This window comes from Podarcis erhardii, assembly GCF_964252035.2.
Source record: "Podarcis erhardii genome assembly, chromosome: 2".
Taxonomy (NCBI): Eukaryota; Metazoa; Chordata; class Lepidosauria; order Squamata; family Lacertidae; genus Podarcis; species Podarcis erhardii.
Genome location: NC_138498.1, coordinates 57,719,916 through 57,741,794, shown reverse-complemented (window position 1 = coordinate 57,741,794; position 21,879 = coordinate 57,719,916). Strand labels below are relative to the sequence as shown.

The 21,879-nt window shown below is 39.5% G+C and overlaps 1 protein-coding gene across 5 annotated transcripts in view; it reads right to left on the bottom strand.

Annotated features, from left to right (window-relative positions):
• RAPGEF6 (Rap guanine nucleotide exchange factor 6) overlaps window positions 1–21,879 on the bottom strand; it is a 146,390-nt gene that overhangs the window by 116,239 nt on the left and 8,272 nt on the right. For all 5 annotated transcript variants that reach the window (XM_081850305.1, XM_081850309.1, XM_081850306.1 and 2 more), the window contains exons 2-3: window positions 1,481–1,551; window positions 964–1,020 (exon numbers count right to left, since the gene is read on the bottom strand). In XM_081850305.1, the coding sequence (XP_081706431.1) occupies window positions 964–1,020; window positions 1,481–1,551 (128 nt within the window). The remainder of the gene's footprint in view (window positions 1–963; window positions 1,021–1,480; window positions 1,552–21,879) is intronic.

The window sequence follows — 21,879 nt, the reverse complement described above, 5'->3', positions numbered from 1 at the left end:
CTGCCGCCATGCCACTAACGCGCTATTTCTGTTCTCATCCTGAAGCAAAGTTCTTAACCCAAGGTACTATTTCTGGGTTAGCAGAGTTTGTAACCTGAAGCATCTGTAACCCGAGGTAATAATAGTAGTAATAATAATAATAATAAATTTTATTTATACCCCGCCCTCCCCAGCTAAGACCAGGCTCAGGGCGGCTAACAAAAAGTATAAAAGCAATTGATTAAAATACAACTCAGAAACAAGATTAAAGTACAACATTAAAATGCAGCCTTATTTCAGTGGAAACTCAAATCAAAAACTTTTGGGGGATGAAAACGTCAAATCTTCACCAAGGCCAACTGTACCACTGTATATGTAAACTTGAAAGTGCTACATAAATGTTGAGTATTACTATTTATAATTTACTAAATGACTATCAAATAGGACATGGTCCAGTCAACTGAAGGCACAGCATCTGTGTGAAGAATTCCATAATCTCAGTACACTCCTGTTTTTCCCTACCACATCCCACCCCAACAGCAGCAGCAAAAGGGAACATATGTGTTATTAGTAAGTATGTGTTACTAGGAAGCATAGCCTAGTAGCTTTCTACCTACCTTGCTTTTATCTAAGCATGAAGCAGAAAGGAGTGGAGTGGAAACGCAAGATGCTCTCACACCTCCTTTTTCCTTTAATGACTTTGTCTGTGTACACACCCATGATCAGAGATAAATGGAGAGGAAAAGACAGGGCTCCATTGAGCCAATTGCAATCTCTTGAAATCTCATGCCCTAACGCTGCACATGTGATGTACTGAAATGTTTTCATATGACTTATGCCTAAACCATATAGAGTACACAGCAAAAATATGGGACTATTGCACAAGAATGTGTTTTATGAGCTGTGTTAAAGAAATCTAAATAAATGTTGAACTGTCCTAGATGTATTAAATTTTCAATTTAGGTAACGATGAAGTGCACTTACCAAAACAAAACTTGATTTCCATCGTACCTTTTGTAACGTGCACTGGAAGTCATAATTCTGAGAAAAAGAAATTCAGTATCATTATGAAGCATGCTGATCATATTTTGGATAATTGTGCACTATTAATTGTATACAGCAATACCAGTGCTCAAGGAGGAAATAAATTAATATTCCTGCTTTATCATTGAGGAATTAAAGCTAAGAGAATTCGGTGTGCTGAGATTTAAAACCAGATCCCCCAAGAATTAATACAATATTTAGAACCCCTGGACAAATTGTGATTATTATTTTCACATTACGATTTGTAGTCTTTTACTTTAACAACATGTCAGACTATATTTCACAATGCATCATACAGAAGGTTCCATGCAGAAAACAGAGCATACATGCTTTCTTACTTACAAAATCAGAAAGATTAATCTTACCTCAAAACAGTCAACTATTGCAAGCCTGAATGCAAAGAATGCTCTCACCAGCATAGCCAAAATCACTTTTGCATTAGCCCAGCTGCTCTTACCTTAACTGATGCTCCCTGAGATGAGACAGTATGTCCATTCCATGAAGATAGTAGTAGATAGTATTTAATTCCTGAAAAGAATAAAATAAAATGTTATATTCAGCAACAGAATTTTGTGTAGTACATTAGTTAGTACAGTGTAATGGACAGGGTGCCAGTCTAGGGATAAAGAGGGAAGGAAAACCTAAAATTTTATCAACAGTATGCCGACACCAGGTTGAAACTGGTTGTTCAAGAGTGCCTTTGAGAAAGACTTCTGTTCAAAACATATTGGACTCAATTTTTTAGTGTTTTTGTCTACCTGAAGGTCTCTTCCACTACAGGGCTCTGTTTATAGGAATGAAGGGAAAGAGAAGTTTACAAGTGATGGGAAAAGGTGACTTAAGCCAGAAATAGATCATATACTTCACAATCCAAGGACAACAGAGCACAGGCTAAGGTAGCTTTTCACACTTGAACTTTGATTAAAATGTGGGCAGGGTGTGCCACTGATAAGCCATAATGGTATATCATCAGAAATTTGTTTAATTTACATATTATTGTAAACCACCTTATAATAATTTTTTCTAAAGGATATAATTCATTTTTTTAAATTTAAAAATGTATTCAGTGGCATCAACATCGGCTTAATAACTTTTAGTTACATGGCAGACAGGAATACAAAGGATGTAACAAACACAAGAATGCTTCACCACTCATAAAACAAAGTCATGGCTCAGATCACCAAGGAAAAGTTACTGCTTAAAATGCCATTTATCTTCTGTTGGTGTTAGCAACTTGTCAGGGAGCTTATTAGTCAAAATGTGATTTAGAGCTCCAGTGGTGAATGGCTAAACACCTAAATCTCACGGGTTAGTCCTTTTCAGAATCTCTTTGTCAACTTGTTTTTCCTACCTAGAAATACTGCTGTCATAGAAAGATGTATTCACTTATGTTTTTTAAATATACTGCATTAGCAAGTCTTCTCTGCAACTAGTGCATGAAGATAATTTGTCGCACTTTTAATGTGAACCTGGGACTTCAAATCTAGCAAAATTGTAAGCATCCATGCCCTGTTACAGAAGCTATGAAAATTTAAATGGCCAGCTCCAAGAGACAGACAGCAATTTAGGGCCAGGATACCCAAGGACTGTCTCCTGCCATACGATGTGTCTGTCTTTTAAGATTTCCCAGGGTAGCTCTATTGCCACCCCAAATCTGAGGTACATTTAGCAACAGCATGAAAGAGATGGCTTGGCCCAGAATGTTGAATTCACTGTCCCGATAGATCTGCCTGCCCTCCGTATTACATTTTTGTGGACTCCTCAATGCTTTTTCATTCTAACAAGTATTTCATTTAGCTGTTTAACTTCTAATTTAACTGGTATAAATTTCTGATTATAATCTACCATCCTGTCTCTGTCTGATGGACTGACAATCTGTTGGTTTTGTCTTTCAAAATATTGATGATTAGTCACTTTTTGTGGGTGCTTTTTGTGGAAAATGTGTTATAAAATTTGACTTCAGTAAACAGAAACATTTCCTACTGAAGAAAGTAGGAAAAACCATTGGGCCGGTAAGATACAATCTAAGTCAAATCCCTTATGAATACACAGTGGAAGTGAGGAACAGGTTTAAGGATTTAGATTTGGTGGACAGAGTGCCTGAAGAACTATGGATGGAGGCTCGTAACATTATACAGGAGGTAGCAACTAAAACCATCCCAATGAAAAGGAAATGCAAGAAAGCAAAGTGGCTGTCCAATGAAGCCTTACAAATAGCGGGGGAGAGAAGGCAAGCAAAATGCGAGGGAGATAGTGAAAGATACAGGAAACTGAATGCAGATTTCCAAAAAACAGCAAGGAGAGACAAGAAGGCCTTCTTAAACGAGCAATGCAAAGAAATAGAGGAAAACAATAGAAAGGGGGAAAATCTGTTCAAGAAAATTGAAGATATGAAAGGAACATTTCGTACAAAGATTACCATAATAAAAGACAAAAGTGGAAAGGACCTAACAGAAGCAGAAGACATCAAGAAGAGGTGGTAAGAATACACAGAGAAATTATACCAGAAAGAAATGGATGTCTCATACACCCCAGGTAGTGTGGTTGCTGACCTTGAGCCAGACATCCTGGAGAGTGAAGTCAAATGGGCCTTAGAAAGCACTGCTAATAACAAGGCCAGTGGAAGTGATGATATTCCAGCTGAACTATTTTAAAATTTTAAACGATGATGCTGTCAAGGTGCTACACTCAATATGCCAGCAAATTTGGAAAACTCAGCAGTGGCCAGAGGATTGGAAAAGATCAGTCTACATCCCTATCCCAAAGAAGGGAAGTGCCAAAGAATGCTTCAACTACCGCACAATTGCACTCATTTCACACGCTAGCAAGGTTATGCTTAAAATTCTACAAGGCAGGCTTAAGCAGTATGTGGACAGAGAACTCCCAGAAGTGCAAACTGGATTTCGAAGGGGCAGAGGAACCAGAGACCAAATTGCAAACATGCGCTGGGTTATGGAGAAAGCTAGAGAGTTCCAGAAAGACATCTACTTCTGCTTCATTGACTATGCAAAAGCCTTTGACTGTGTCAATCACAGCAAACTATGGCAAGTTCTTAAAGAAATGGGAGTGCCTGATCACCTCATCTATCTCCTGAGAAATCTCTATGTGGGACAAGAAGATACAGTTAGAACTGGATATGGAACAACTGATTGGTTCAAAATTGGGAAAGGAGTATGACAAGGCTGTATTTTGTCTCCCTGTTTATTTAACTTATATGCAGAACTCATCATGTGAAAGGCTGGGCTGGATGAATCCCAAGCCGGAATTAAGATTGCTGGAAGAAATATCAACAACCTCAGATATGCAGATGACACAACCTTGATGGCAAAAAGTGAGGAGGAATTAAGGAACCTTTTAATGAGGGTGAAAGAGGAGAGCGCAAAATATGGTCTGAAACTCAACATCAAAAAAAACGAAGATCATGGCCACTGGTCCCATCACCTCCTGGCAAATAGAAGGGAAAGAAATGGAGGCAGTGAGAGATTTTACTTTTTTGGGCTCCATGATCACTGGATGGTGACAGCAGTCACGAAATTAAAAAACGCCTGCTCCTTGGGAGAAAGGCGATGGCAAACCTAGACAGCATGCTAAAAAGCAGAGACATGACCTTGCCAACAAAGGTCCTTATAGTCAAAGCCATGGTTTTCCCAGTAGTGGTGTATGGAAGTGAGAGCAGGACCATCAAGAAGGCTGATCGCCGAAGAATTGATGCTTTTGAAATTATGGTGCTGGAGGAGACTCTTGAGAGTCCCATGGACTGCAAGAAGATCAAACGTATCCATTCTTAAGGAAATCAGCCCTGAGTGCTCACTGGAAGGACAGATCGTGAAGTTGAGGCTCCAATACTTTGGCCACCTCATGAGAAGAGAAGACTCCCTGGAATAGACCCTGATGTTAGGAAAAATGGAGGGCACAAGGAGAAGGGGACGAGAGAGGACAAGATGGGTGGATGGTGTTCTCGAAGCTACAAACTTGAGCCTGGCCAAACTGCAGGAGGCGGTGTAAGACAGGAGTGCCTGGCGTGCTCTGGTCCATGGGGTCACGAAGAGTCGGACACGACTAAATGACTAAACAACAACAACAAACAGAAACATTTTTTTCCCATAGGAGTGCCATTGTCAGTGCCATAAGCTCACACTCTATAAATATGAATAAATGTGTTTGTTGTTTTTTGGGGGGGACCTGATGTTCTAAATGACATTTTTCTTAGTTACATCTTCCATGCTAGAATTTCTCAGAAAAGTACTGGGTGCCTAATTCAAAATTTGAGAGTGAAATTCCTTCTACCACAATCGAATAGCCCCCTTAGCGTTGCCAGGAAGCAACACTGCAGTGACAGCAGAAGCCACAACTCACAGAAATCCTGGAACTGTCTGGTTTGTAGATACAGAAACCCCAGACTGCCTGGCCACTTCCTCCTGCCAACAATGCACTGACTTAACTGTCTCAACAAGTCCTGTCCTGTGTGCAGTTTGGACCCAGTCTAAATTTCGCTTTGTCTTCCTTTCACTGCATCTACTACTTTTCTCATCTTTTCAAACCACTCAGTGGGTCCCACTTCCTTTCAACACTCTTTTCTCATTACCTATATCCATACTGCATTATTTCGCTCACCCCAAAACACAGCTTATAGAGCAGGGGTAGGCAACCTAAGGCCCGCGGACCGTTTGTGGCCCAATCGCCTTCTCAATCCAGCCTGCGGACAGTCCAGGAATCAGCTTGTTTTTACATGAATAGAATATGTCCTTTTCTTTAAAATGCATCTCTGGGTTATTTGTGGGGCCTGCCTGGTGTTTTGACATGAGTAGAATGTGTGCTTTTATTTAAAATGCATCTCTGGGTTATTTGTGGGGCATAGGAATTTGTTCATTTCCCCCCCAAAAAATATAGTCCGTCTGTCCCCCCAAGGTCTGAGGGACAGTGGACCGGCCCATGGCTCAAAAAGGTTGCTGACCCCTGTTATAGAGCTTTCTTATCTTAAGAACTGAAAAGTCTGTCCCTGAAAGCTCCCAGTCCCATGCTGTGGTTAATCTAGTCTCCTCTCCCTATGCTCTCTGCCCTTTTCCTCTTGCTCAACCTTCCCTCCTCACCTCACATTCCTCTTCTGCAGTCTGCTGCAGCCCTGCATCTAACAGGGTGCATGCCCTGAGCAGCAGATTGGGGGTGGCAAGCAGGGGTGCAGCATGGAAGAGAGGAGAAAAGCATGATGGCAGATCTCACCTAACCTCCCTGCCCCGTAGCTTGAGATAACCCTCTTCATCTCCACACTTCCCCTGTTGCTGCTGCCACGGGTATGGGCAGGACAGAAATGCTTTCTCCCCTTCACCATCATCTGCGCCATCACCACCCAGAAGTCTCGCCCCACTTCATGCCCCTAGACATCACTAAGTGAACGGGCTTCCTTCTCTCAGTGCCAGTGATGAGGCAGGGAGGCACACACAAACCCACAGGCTTCCTTTACTTAGTTATGGTGGGGTAGGGAATAAAGGCTTCAGCACCCTCCCACCCCTGCTACTGAGAGAAGGAAGCCTGAATAGGATGGGGCACAAAGAGAAGAAAGACCAGAGTTTGAGAAGGAAGAATCAGTCACACACTGACCTGCCTAGGCTCAGCCAATCAGGTGGCAGTGGCTCAGCAGCAGGCACTTCCACCCAGGCCTAAGAGGGAGGGATCGCCTAACACCTGTTATTTCCTAACATCTTTCCTAGTTAATGCATAGTATACCTAAAACAAATTCATATACATACAAACAAGTATCACTGGTTTCAGAAGAATTCTATTCTAGTTAAACATGTTTAGGATCAGCCCAAAAAAGTGTTCCCTATTCCAGGGCACCAAATTATATGCACTGGAACTGTACTGCAAATAGTTATGCTACAAGAGTTGATGTTGCAAAGCAGCTAAGAAACTGAGCTATGCTTTGAATCAAACCTCTGCTCTAGTTTATAGATCATGCTAAGTCATCGTTAGTTAGTTGCTTCCAATGAATGAACAGATGACTCAGGCACTCTGCCCAGTCAGTTGGTTTTTGCTTCTAATCACTGTAAGCAGAAGCAATAAATAAGCCACGAAGCTTTGCTTGGCATTACATCTGAACCTGGATCATAGCTTGCTTCTCCTTAACAAGCCATGGTCAGCAACTGCTGTTCGTACTCCATACACAAGTTTATTAGACATTAATGTACTGCTTCAAACAAATTTTAAATTTTGTGCTATTTAAGCAGCATCTGCTTATTACCACAGTATTGTTCTACATCACTTTAGGATCTGATGACTGTTGCCCATAATTTCTCAGATTGTTTTAAAAACTAGTTCTAAAATATGACAATTCTATACATTTGAAGTACAAGATGAATTGTAGCTTGTGTGAGCCACCTAGTGGGAAGACCAAGCAACTTCATTCAACATTGACACTTGACAAAATGAAACCCTTAAAGAGCACTTTTTAAGAGAATGCCTCCATTAAACATATTAGAATGGTGTCAATCAGTTATGCTTGGGAATAAGAACTGTGAGAGAGTTGGATAAAAACCACTGAAAAAAGAGCATCAACACATACAATATACAGTGCAGATTTCCCCCCTTTGATAAATCCTTCTCCCCATCCATGCTGGTCACCATTCAGTCCTACCAGTCCACCACTGTGGATCACAGGAAATTACATCTGTTCAAATGGCCACTCAGGCCATGAAGCTTTCTGTGTCTTGGGCAAGTCTTGCTGAGACTGCAATCCTATGCATGCATACTTTGGAGTAAGTATCACTGAAGGCTTTTCTGCCAGGTTCCATTCAGGTCATACATACAATTGTCGCAAAGAACACAGTCATGCAGTAAATGTCTAAACCAGGGTGGTCCAACACATGGCCTGAAAGCCACAAGCAGCCCACAATGCCTTTTTTGGCAGCCCTCAACATTTGACATCCTTCCCAGCCGTCTTTCCAAAGCCCAGTGCTATGGGAAGGAGGCATGAGGGCTTTGACAGAATCTTAGAGTCCTTCTGCCTCCTTCCCAAAGCCTAGTTAGTACTTTCCTAGCTTTGAAAAGGAAATGGGGGAGGCTCTTGAACCCTTTCTTAGCCAGCTTTGGGTAGGAAGCAAGGGCTAAGGGGGCATTAAATTTTGGCCTTGCTCCCCCCCCCACCCACACACACAAGGTAATGTGCGGGCCATGAGTTCTGTATCATAGTACTTTTGTGGCCCGCTTTGTATGAACCATACCACTATTTTTTTTTGTCTCAGTCTAACAATCCTCATGGGGTTTGAGATAATGCTATATACAACACCCTGAACTCCTTGCAGAAAATGCTGGATACAAACTATTGCAAACAAAACAAAATAATAAATTGCCGTTTTTACATTTTGTGTTTTTTTCCACAGCAGTGCAGGAGCTGTCACATGATACTGAAGGAGGGAATATTGCATGAACCACCCATTAATCTCAAAGCCATACTGAGAAAAGAAGTAAAACAATAAAAAGAAAAGAAAATTAAGTGATTCAAGCTGCTGAGGGTAGCTCTGAGGTACTTTATTAGGGCAACCATATCCAGGCTAACCATACTTAGTTCTGCTCTCAGTACAAGGATTAAGAGCCAGAGGGGAAATGGGGGAATGTGTTAGAAGGCAACAAAAAGATGGAAGGGACAAAGCTCATTCTCTACAACACAGCTTTCAACTTCTTTTGAAGCTTCCACTGGCATAGGACTGGATCCAGACTCTGCCTTACATGAACAGAAGGACCCCTTATAATCCAGCAGAAGAATCCTGTTTTGTTTTCCCTCCTCCACTGCAGTTTCTTATAACACCCTCCTCCAGGTGTTTGAGAGGTATAGGAAAGTTGGCATAAAATCACCTCCCCTGCCACCTTTCTGTCAATGGGGCATGCTAACTGGAACTTCACTAAAGGAATGCTACTGCCAGCAAGAGCAAGCTCTGAATCCGACCCATTGAGCAGTACAGGCAGGTTTGTTTTTGCATTATTTGTTTGGATGTCAAGATTTCTATTTTGTACTGCAGGGTGCAGGGTCTACTGCAACCACAAAACAAACTCATTCTGAAGATTCTTCAGCCATCTCCATACACAGAAGCTCATACTGACTTTTGGCTTGGTACCAGTTGTATGTGACATTCACTAAGAGCACAGTATTTGCAACTAGCTTGACCCTGTAGCATCCTGGTGTACATCCCATGCCCTCAAGTTAGCTGAAGATTCCCTTTTGAGTTCCTGTAGATTGTACAGTCATTGTGGTTATTATTAGGTTTAGTGACTGTTGGAACTCTACCATGTTAAAAACTGGATTTTGCCATTTTTCATTGTTATCAGCACTAAACACTGCACTCCAAAAGGGGTGATATCCCCACCCCCACTTTCATTCTACTGTACTAGTTTTTGTAGATTCACATATCAGTTTGTGCCCTAAGCTGTAACTCCTGTATTCTCTCTCATGGATGCAGTTGTGCTTCAATGTCAATCATGAATTTTATTGGTGCTTCCTTAAGTCCCTATGTAACACAGGCCCCCATTCTTTCCCATGAATTGAAGGCTGAGAATATTCTTGTATCATTATTGTGAAATCTTTTTTGTTGTTGTCTTGCATATGTTCACTGTACTTCCTCTGCTCCTTTGTCAATTTAGACAGCAAGCTCATGAAAATTGATTTACTTTGTGGCAATTCATGCATATTTTTCCTACTGCTGGCGTCTGACACTGCTCTCCCTTTGCATGCTACGGTGTACATCTGCAAGCCTCCAGAATATTTTAGTACAGTCTGTGTGGCAAAATTCTCAACTGCATCCTTATCTCTTTGTTGCATCATATCCACATTTTTGACAGCAGCAAGCATTTCTATTAGTTCTTGAGATATCTCATATGTTCTAGATAACTAGAAGTCTTTATAGTATTACACAGTCCTGCAGATTGAGTTTTTCCTTTATTTCTTTTGAGATTTATCGCAGGAGGATTCTGTACTTCCTAGTTTATTGCCTGGGATGTTTTCCTCTGCAATAATATATTTTAGGAACCTGCTCTTTCAATGGAAGTATAACCCCATCCACAACATGGCATCTGCTTAATTCTCACACCCTAGAACCACAAACCCACTGAACTTCCATCTTCTTGGGATTCAGCTTCAATTTATTACAGGAGGCACACTTGCCACTAGATTCCATGCCCTGCCTTTATTCCTGATTTTTTGCCAGATATATTGATAAACTTTTATCATGCACATTGATGACACTTTATTAATAGTAATAATGCATCCCATTCTTATCTTGTAAAGATAAGCTCCAACAGCTCCTTCCACCTTACCCAGTTAAGTGCTATGTTTTCAGTTTCAAAGTTCATAGGTGACAAATCTTCTATATTGCTCTGTAAGGGTTATGAGATATCCCACTCTGAAATCAAATATGGTCTGCTGAACCTTTTAAAAGAATTAAGGCTCCACATTAGAGCTTGTTAAACTCATCTTTCTTATGTACTAATGAGGGATGCTGAACTTTGCCTGAGCCAAGAGATCAGGGGGAAGGGGAAAAGTCAAAAAGGTAAAATGAATAAATTAGTTAATTCACTATACACAAATTCAACACATGGATTCTTACATATATATTTATCAAAAGCCTCCAAGTTGCTGAGCATCTCCACATTTGGATCTCAGCTATATGCAAGTACCAACTTCTATGACTAGTTTTAACGTATGAAAGCACATTGTAGTATACAATAAAAATGCATTCACACATATTATACATAAACATATATGCAGAGAACATTCTTCATATCACTAGTGAGGAACCTTAGGCTAAAATGCTTCCTCATTTCTTTCACCCAATTCCTCCCCTTTCACAGAAGCATGAAGACTGAGGAAGCAATGACACTTTCAATTCAGGAAATCCAGAGCTAGCATATCCACAAAAACTGATTGCCCAGCTTCTTCCTGAAGAACGCCAAGCAGTCCTTGAGTACTTACTTCTATCATTTGCAATTGTTCCAGTTGTATGCAAACCATGGTTTGACAAAATGACAAAATGTTGTCTTTTCTCAACCAAGATCATATGGAATGGAGGGTAGAGGGAAAGATCAGATGTTTCTCACTTCTTGTTCACGTGCACTGCACACCATGATTTGATACTGCATGTGAATCGTCACAAAGAGAAAATTCTCGCTCTTTTCACTAATTGCAGCCCTTATTCTGGCAGGATGATTTGAGTCTTAGCTAAAACTTAATGACAGAAAACTTCTCAGCAAACTACTGAACATTTAAATATACTGTAAAATAGTAATTGTTAAGATCTTACAGTATTTAATCCTAAACATGCATACAGAAACACGGTACTGTATAGCCTTTGGCATCTCCCACTAGCAGGTTTTACAGATACTGTACGGTATAATTACATGCTGTTGCTACTATATACCAGGTGTAAAATATAGGGCATATCCAGCCCTAGGTATTGTCCATGGCCTTCAGCCTATGCTGCTGTGTGGGAATTTACCTAGCATAATTTTTTAAGAAGAGAAGCCCAGGATAAGGTTTTTCGAGTTGGGAGGGTGGATATGGCTTAAAGACCCTGCTTTGATTGTCCCTGGTCATTATAGACCTTTGGGCTCAGAAGAACTAGTGTGATTCTCAAAAACGGACATAACTTACCCAGTCTGTCCTTCAGAAAATTTGAAGATGCTGTATATCCAGGTTATATCCAAAAGGAACCTTTATCAAAATACTCTTAGGCTACAAACAATGAAAGGAAACAAGATTCCAAAAGGGCATTCAACCCATTTTGGAGGTAACTTCTACTCAACCCAGGCAGCTGTGGGGAACCTTCAACTAAAGGTAAACCAGAGGAAGAGGATTTGAAGGGAGAGGCTGCTTGCCAAGACCATTTGCAGGTGTTAAAAGTGGAAGGACATCTGTTTCCAATGTTTACTAGCACACTGGCATCAGCAAGACTGAGAGGATGCCAGCACTACAGTCCTCAGGTGGAGGAAGAGGAAATTTCTGGTTATAGAAGGTGGGGTGTGTGGCTCTAATCTATTAGCAATCTAAATGATGCTGATGTATCATTTCAATTAGATAAAAGAGCATGTACATTCCAAAACAATTCAACACGATTTAGAGGCAAAAAATATTTTAGGACTGTATGGAAAATCAGAAAGAATATTATGTTTTTAAGTGTTTACTTCCCCTTTGCTTAATTTGGAGAGGCTGGAACCTATCTGATTTCCTTTACTTCCTGCTGAGGCCCACTTCTAAAAATACGGTAGCTCTTTTTTTCTTTTTTCTTTTTTTTTTGCTGGAAATGTAGTAACCACATTGAAGGCTATGAAAATAAGTTTACTTCAGCACTTCAGGACCCTGGTCATAACTACTCTAAGAAAGCAAACTGCTCTTCTTGTACTACCACAAGTTCTGCATAGTTACAAAGGGCTCCTGGTAAGCTCCTTGGATGTACAAAACATTTAGTATTTATTGATTACATGGATTAAAGTCATCCAGAGAAGCCTGAAAAATGTTTTTCACTTAGAAATCAGATTTAGGGAAGAATGGGAGATGAAGGTGATGGACTATATGGAACTGGCGGAAATGACTGGCAGAATCCGAGACCAGGGAGAAGAGTCGGTGGAGGAAGATTGGAGGAAATTTAAAGACTATTTAAAGTCTTTAAATTTATTTAAAGACATTTAAATCTATTTAAAGACACTGTAAAATTAATATCTGTTAGAAGGATATTGGAATAATATTATATGATTTTAGCAGGAACAATATAAAGGATTTGGGAATAACTGACTGTTAATTGGTGAAAGGAGGAAAAGTAAAGTTACATTATATTATGACAATTTACAGGACAAAAATTTTAAAAGAGGGAAAGGATTTGCTAAAATGGATAATTGACCTAGAATACAAAAAAAGGGAGGTGTGAGGAGGTCAAGGAAATAAGCTAATGAAAGATTAGTGAGGATCCAATGTAATTTTTTTTTGCATTTTTGCTTTTGTTTATTGTTTATTTTGTTTTTTTATATTGTGATGTGTTGTTTTGTTTTTGTTTAATGTGGTATTTTTAGTTTCTCTTTCTGTAATTTTTAAAACGTTAATAAATAGTATTTTTAAAAAAATAGAAATCAGATTTACACAAGCAATTTATTAAGGAATATAAAGCTGGCACAAAATTCTGCTTTAATTTTACTTTTAAAAAACCCAGTAACTGATAACAAGAAATAGAAACCTAAAGACTGAAAACTGGCTTCCTTTAAGCAATAAGCTTGGGATTTCACTAGGCCTTATGTACTGCAGTTGCATCCATCTTTTGGAGTCAGGATGCAGGCATATAAGAGAAGCAGGTAGAAGCCACATAGAGTCAAACCACATCAGTAATGTTTTTATGGGGCGGGGGACTACTGTGTGGGACTACTGTGATTAAGTGGGACTACTGTGGGACTACTGTGATTAAGTCCCAACAAAAGCCTGCTGGACTAGGAGAGTTTTCAACTGATGCCAAACTGTGAGTCAATGTCATTCGTATATCTCGGGGGGGGGGGTCCATAGGCAGGGTGCCACTGCAGAGTAGGCAGTCTCACTGGTTGTTACAGTAATACCTCTTGATGCAGAACAACCAGGTGGGCCTCACCCACCCATCATATTACCTATTCTGTTTTAATCAATTTGGCATAACATAATGCCTCCAATTTCACAATATGAGTTTGGGCCATCACCAAATGCGACATTGTCTACATGACTTTTGTAACGTGTGTGTAGTTTTGTCATGTTGACATGGAAATCTACAAGAGGTCTGAATCTCTTTGGGACCTTTGGACCAAAAATTATGGTATCTAACCAAACCATAGTAACAACAATAAAAAGCAATATTTTTACAATGCAAACATTGAGAACAAACAGAAGAACCACTTGGCAACAAATGTTTAAAGTGGGGCACTGGTGGCAGTTTTTTCATACAGCCTGTTCTTGATTTCCAAAAAGGTCTGAAGCAAGCTAAATCGTTTACTAATTATGTGTTATGTACTACAGAAGTTCCAAGTATTTTGCATGTCTTAAGCAGATTTAGTGCTTTAAATTGATCACCTTAATTGGAAGAAAGCATTTTGTTCAGAACCCTATCCAGAGAATTTTAAACTGAAACCTATGATGAGAGGCACATGTATACTTTCTGGCTGGGATTCTGGTCTTAATCCAGTCTGTTCCGTAGAATTAAACCCTAAACCAGGGTTCACCAAACTTTTTCAGCAGGGGGCCGGTCCACTGTCCCTCAAACCTTGTGGGGGGCCGGACTATATTTTGAAGAAGAAAAATGAACGAATTCCTATGCCCCACAAACAACCCAGAGATGCATTTTAAATAAAAGGACACATTCTACTCATATAAAAACACACTGATTCACAGACCATCCGCAGGCTGGATTTAGAAGGCGATTGGGCCAGATCCGGCCCCCGGGCCTTAGTTTGCCTACTGATGCCCTAAACTATTTTCATTCTCAACAGCCTACTACTACTTTTACTTTAAGAAGGACAAAACAGCTTTGTCAGGGCAGCTCACAAGTGCTTCGCCAGTACCACCTTAGATTTAGGCAGCTGGTTAGCACAGAACTGGCATAGTGTTAATAAATCCAGATTCGCTCATAAAAGGACTAAATTCTATCCCAGTTTATATGTGATTTTCTACAGACCACCAAAATCTATTATTTCTTTTTCTAAACTGGTAATGCTGTTTCACTGTAATAAGAACTCTCTCATGACTTTTTCAGAAGTGCTGATGGGTCTAACCACCCTAACAAGCTGGTTCTTGCAAAAAGTGACTAGTTTTTAGGTACAAGGATGTATACGTAAAATGAGCCCAGCTCCAATTATCAGTTGTAGTACTGTGTTGTGTTCCTTACATATAAAAGTGGAATATTGTTTTTAAAAACCACCTAACCTTCACCAACAGATATTTGAAAACAGCTATTTTGTTTATAGCACAGATTCACAAAACCATCCATAAAAGAGTAAGAAAAATGATTTTATTTTCATCCCTTCATCCTTAAAAAAAATCCTGATGGATAATTCTAAAAGCTTCTCTTGTTGTTGTTGTTGTTGTTGTTTAGTTGTTTAGTCGTGTCCGACTCTTCGTGACCCCATGGACCAGAGCACGCCAGGCACTCCTGTCTTCCACTGCCTCCCGCAGTTTGGTCAGACTCATGTTTGTAGCTTCGAGAACACTGTCCAACCATCTCGTCCTCTGTCGTCCCCTTCTCCTTGTGCCCTCCATCTTTCCCAACATCAGGGTCTTTTCCAGGGAGTCTTCTCTTCTCATGAGGTGGCCAAAGTATTGGAGCCTCAGCTTCACGATCTGTCCTTCCAGTGAGCACTCAGGGCTGATTTCCTTAAGAATGGATACGTTTGATTTTCTTGCAGTCCATGGGACTCTCAAGAGTCTCCTCCAGCACCATAATTCAAAAGCATCAATTCTTCGGCGACAAAACTAAAATCATATTACACCGTCAATCCCCACAGGGCTATCAGAATAAAAGCCTACGAGCTTGGGTAAACGTTCTACAGTACCACTGCCACAGCTAAGAAAACCCTGCTAATTACTTTTGAATTGAAAGAGCTTTTGCTGTTCTCTCACAAAGGTAATGTCAGAAGGAAGCCTAAGTCCAGTCCTATGCTGTGATGTGCAGAAAATGAGCCACCAGGAAACCCCTCCTTCTGATCCTAAGAACTCACCCTCAGTTGGCATGGGTGAGCATACACATAGTATACTCAAAGCTATCTGCCCACAAAAGAGAGAGTGACCCAAAATCTATACATGATGGCTTTTATTTATTACAATAATGTAGCAGGACACTCTTCACAAATGAAGGGATAAATGGAAGTCAACAAATTTCAGCCTTGAATACCAAACCCTTATGTAAATACTACCCAATTGGAGACACAATTGAACACAATAATGAGGACTAAAATGTGCTTTCAAAACTAAAGTTATATTTCTTTTAAACCAAAAGCTGAGAATTTCAGAAGTGGACCATCTGACAGTTCCCACCACACTAAGCACAAAACTATGTGCTTATAGACAACTACCAGCCCACAGTCTAATTATTTCAGTACGGGGTGGGGTGAGAATCAGTTCTACTTGCTATGAAGTCCCTGTTTCTCTGGGAAGTATACAGTGCCTTTGAGTCAGTTATTCAATATTATAGTATTGAATAGTTATTCAGTATTATAGGCAGAAGCAAAGCTTCTCTTACTTTAACAATCACTTATTGTCATAATAAGATGACAATGTTTGTCACTAAGCTATGCTATAACTGGTCAACACCTCACTCCCCATTAGTCATTGGCTGACCTACTGAGCAACAATGCATCCTAAAGATTGCTTTAACTATGTAGACAGGTATCAAATAGCTCCATCAAGACTATTACCTTCATAACACAGGGAAGTGTAATCAGTAAAGCATTTTTAATTTTAAAGCTTTCTTTTTCATGACATATGGGATGAAGGATAGCAAAGCTCCATTATAAGCATATATTCCATATAGAAAATAGGTTCACGATAGCTACTGAAATGTACAAATACATATAGAACCCAAAACATCCGTCATACAGTTATGCAAAGGAAAGTCTTCCAAGGGATGTGCCCTATAATTCAGGACATCCTGACTCACTGGCTCAAATTTGCCAGCTGACTTTTATGACCTCTAGAACGGGAAGCCCTAACACAGGATTTGTCACAAACAAAACAGGATGCAAGTGATAAAATATACCATCATCCCTACCTCACAATTGAGAAGAAAAAAACTTTTATATTAAAGGAAGCCAAAATTCAACTGAACACATTTTCATGTTGATTTTTAACCACACATTTGTAAATGCTCAAAACTATTTGGGGAGATAGGTTTTTCTGGAAATAACAGATGATTTATTTTAAAAGTAAATTATAAAAGTTGCTTAATATAGGTCATGGAGGGAAACAATTAGCTAAGACTAACTCCTTAGTGCACCTAAAAGATTTAAGCATGGAAGTTATTGGACCCATGAAAAAAAACCCTGTACTTCAAAATACCAGTTATTTCTGGAAACAAGAAGCAGATGTTTTCCTCTGTTTGGCTCAGCTGTGCAACAGCACAACAGGCCTTTTGTTATGCTGTCAGCAAGAATTTTATTACAGCCTTTTTTACAGTGTTCATCACTAGGGAATCTGGGTGCGTGGTACACTTTGTATATTAAAGGAGAATTCATAATAATGGCATAAACAGAAAACAACAGTTGCAACCAGAGCAACTTTGTTAGTTGTCTTCCATGATTTTAAATAATGGCAGAAAGAGGGATTAGTCCTTCAAAAGAAAGAACCATGCAATAATCCACCAAAAAGGTATTTTAACAGGATGTGACAAAATAATTTCCAAAAAATCAGAAAAGCTGTAACTCTGCTTTTTTGCAACAGAAAAGTAATTTCAAAGACAGTGTGCAACCAAAAGAGAAAGCCTAGCTGACATGTATTTATGTTCCCCATTATCATCTACTGTATACAGTATTATTTGAAATAGTAAAATAAAATTACATATTTTTAGAAGAAAGTAGCAAACAGTGGGAAGAATTCAGTGTTGCACTATTCGGATAGTCCTCTCCATCTCCCCTCTCCTCCCCCTGCGTGTTATTTGGGGGGGCTGTCCGACCCCTCAGATCTGAATTGGGAAGTGTGGGGAACACACAGGAGGAAGCCTCATTGCACTAGCAGGATTTGTTGCACTGGCTCCTGCTGGCACAACTGTTTAGCTGAATACAGCCCCGTGTTTGTTTTCAATTTGGTTTGTTGTAAATAAAGAGAAATGCATCCCATAATTTTCCAGAGTTCTGTATCAGAAAATCCAAACCTCGGAACTCATCACTACAAAATTGAAGAAGCGAATACCCACTGATTATTTGCTGTTGCAAAGGAAAATAAGGATGATCAATAAATACTTCTTAACATTCTATTTTTTTCTGGACACCTTCTTAATAAACATTAGGCATAATACACCAAAGTTAATTGTAAATGTGCATGCATTTTTTGTTAATTTTCATTCAATCAGTCCCAGTGGCAAATTAAGTACTACTTTTACAACTTCACCATGCTCAAGTAGTAGCACATATCTTGTCAACAAGGGTAGAAGGCACTCTACTGCAATACAAATTAATGAAAAAGTGTAAAATGCAGATTGTGTGTATGGAGGGGGTCTAGATTCTAGTTCTTCCTCACAGTTAGTATTATATGATCAGCATTATCAATGCCAACAGTGATGAAAGAGCCTCTCCTCTACATCTACATTTGGTGTACCCTGCAGACAGGGGAATCTAACAGTGTAATAATAATAATAATAATAATAATAATAATAATATCTTTATTGTCATTGCCCCCTCTCAGGGACAACGAAATTACTTGGCTGCTCCATCCACCCAGGTAGGGCACTGCACTCAAAATCAGAAATGCTAGCCATATTTACTCTGAGGTATACAGATCTCACTCCCTAATAAGCAGTTAGGATTGCTGTCCATGTCTCTTACAGCACAAGTCTATTCATCCACAGATATAAGCCATATTAAGTTTAATAGGACTAACTCCAGGGTAAGCGTGTAGAGGATCACAACCTGATCCTCTGCCCTCACAGAATAAATAAATCTCCTACAGCATTTTGAATACTGTTAATATATTTGTATTGTAAAAAATATGTTATCAATCATTATATTAAACTGTGTATTATTTGAAAAAAACTGAGCCAAAAATAGCCCCAATGTTACCTGCCATTAGACCTGTTTTCATATTTTAGTGAAATACAGCGAAGTTGCAGGTAATTTCAGGCCCTGCTTTCCATGCTGCCAGTGTACTTTATGAATAAAAATATTTCAAAAGATTTTCTACAAAATTGGCCTCAAGCAACAAAACATTGTCTTACGTAGCCCAAAAATTTGCCGAGATTACAAGGTAGGCACTTCAAAGCACTTCAGTATAGGGACATATAGGCCTTCATTAGTTTAAAAACTTATCTACTATTACCCCCATCCCCCCCAAAATGCTCCAATGATATTTTAAAGATAAATATCACTCTTGCGGTAATTTCACACACATTCATGAAGTTTTCCATCTCTTTAAACATGAGCCAACATGTTAGCATATATGTTTTGCATATTGCACAGTTAAGAATTGGAACTCTACCAGAAAAACAAGAACTTACTCCTGAAGAAAAAATAATAATATGTAACACCTAGATGAATTTTAGTATCACACATTAAACCCTAAAGTAGACTAAACAATCATAATAGTTTCTATTTTAATAGGTTAAAGCAAGGTTAACTTATACCAACAGCAGTGCTTCTACTAGTAATGCATCTATCACTGATAATTATCACCTTAATTTGGGTAGAGACCTATGCATGAATGTGTTTAATTTACACAATAGATTTTATGACAGTTATTACAAATAAAATTCCTAACTACATAATTACAAAAGGGATAACTGAAATGTCACAGATATTATTCCTATTATTACACAATCTGTTATTATTTGAAGTTAAAACAGTGGTAAAACTTGCCAAGGTATCTACCTATTTATCTGGCTTGTTTGTTTTTTAATGTGCCAGTTTCCCACCTATCAACCACATAATGCTGAAGGGCAGAGGTAGCTTACATAGTGTCCTCCCAAAGTTGCTGGACTACAACTCCAATCATAAGAGAAACATGAGAAGAGCCGTGCTGGGCCAGGCCAGTGACCAAATAGCTGCCAAATCAACACACTCTTCCACCCAACCTCAGAGCTGGTGAAGGGACACAGATCACAACAAAGCTGCCAAGACAATCCTTACCCACCTTTACAGCTTCAAAGTTGGGAGAAAGGCTTGTTACATGTCAAAGCGCAGTGCCATACCCATCTTGCTAAATGTAACTGTTGAAAGCCAGCTAACCATCTTTCAAATATTAATGTTAGTTTGACCTCAGAAGCATGCACTACCAATTCAGTTCTCTTACTCCAGGCAAACTAAACACAGAATTACAATATATCATCAAAGAGGTCATAGTTTTAACTAAATATCCAATTTTATTGCTAAGAATGCTTACTGTAAGAATGCTTATTTTCTAAAGAAAATAAAGAAATGATTTGCTTCCGTTTTGCATGATAGCCCTAAGGTCTGTGTACTGGCCAAGATTCAAAGACCAAACTTCAAACTAAGGAACTGAGCACACCCCAAAGAATCTTCCTTTTTTTATTTGAATGGCAGACTCCCATTTCCTTTTTTCATCAGTTTCAAAAGAGGTTTTCCATGAGGACTTCTATTTGAGAAACACAAGCCCAAACCTTCTTAGGAGTAGAAAACTGCCTATGTGTTTATTTGGATCTAAGCCACTCATATGTAGCCCATATAATAAAAGCTTATGGGCCTTTGCATAACATTAAATACGTATGTTTTCCTTCTCTTCCCTCAGTGTAGCTGCAGTCTTCAATTAACTGTGGTTTATTGCTGTATCTGTGGCTAATATTTAACTATGGTTTACAGAAACAACCAGAATCATAGGACACAGTTTAAAGTTGGCTTGTTTGAATAAGCCATGGTTAAGACCAACTATGGCTTGTTGGGGTTTAGATGTAACAAGTAACTGCAAGAAGTTTAAAATGGAAGTAAAAGCTGCCCATTGCATCACTGCAGTCATAACAGAGAAAAAAAAGGAAATACCATAATCCATGAGCCAGAAGCTCATTCATCCAACACTAAATCATTTCCACATCACACTAAACCAAGTGCAACACAAACAAGCTAGAAGGAGTTGCAGTGAGCTTTGGGCTCACACATTCCCCAGACCCTTCCCATTCAACTAGGAGGAGTTCAGAAGATTTTGCTTCTACTTTCTTTTCAAAGTACCGGTAGCTTGTTTAATTGCTGCTGCAATATGAGATAGAAAACTTTTGCTTCTATTTTAAGAAAGTTAATTATTATGACTGAACCTGGGGAAACTATAAACACCCTAAACCAGGCATCCCCAAACTCGGCCCTCCAGCTGTTTTGGGACTACAACTCCCATCATCCCTAGGTAACAGGATCAGTGGTCAGCGATGATGGGAATTGCAGTCCCAAACAGCTGGAGGGCCAAGTTTGGGTATGCCTGACCTAATCCATGCTGTATTTACACACACACAGATATATAGATATAGATATAGATATAGATATAGATATAGATATATATATATATATATATATATATATATATATATATATATATATATGCTTTCGTAGATTTTCACGGGTACAGGAATGCAGGTTTTGGTGTCCTCGGGTGTCTTCCCGTGTAAAAGTTGGGGTGTCTAGGCGACGTTTCGACGAGGTCTCACTCGTCATCTTCAGGCTGGTGCTTTCGGCTTCTTGTTACTGGAACAGAGCAGGATCTCAGTGTTTGAGTTCCTATAAATACTGTAGAGGGGGTGTGGTGTATAGCCTCCAATGTTCTGGGCAGAGAGGAAGTTCCCAGGCTAGTGTGCCTTTTCTTCTTTTATTCCTTAATTACTTGAGAGATATCTTGAGTGATTTCTTGAGTGATATCCTGAGTACCACTTAGGTGGGTCATTAGGTGTGGATTAGTTGCTAAAGTCTTTGTGTCTTGACCTCTTGAACTTTGTGAAGAGTTTTCATGAGAAGATGGCTGTACTGTACTTAGTTGTGCTCTGGCTTGGCTTCGTGTATAGGGGCGAGCTGTGGTTTTGTGGCTTGTGTCAGCCAGATCTGTGTAGGGATTGCAGGGGGGTGCAGCATCCGGAGGTGCCACCATGGATTGGCTACTGGATGGTGTCTGTAATTCATCTGTGGAGAGGGTCTGGGTTTGGGTCTGGTGTGGTTGATTGGTGTTGGCGTTCT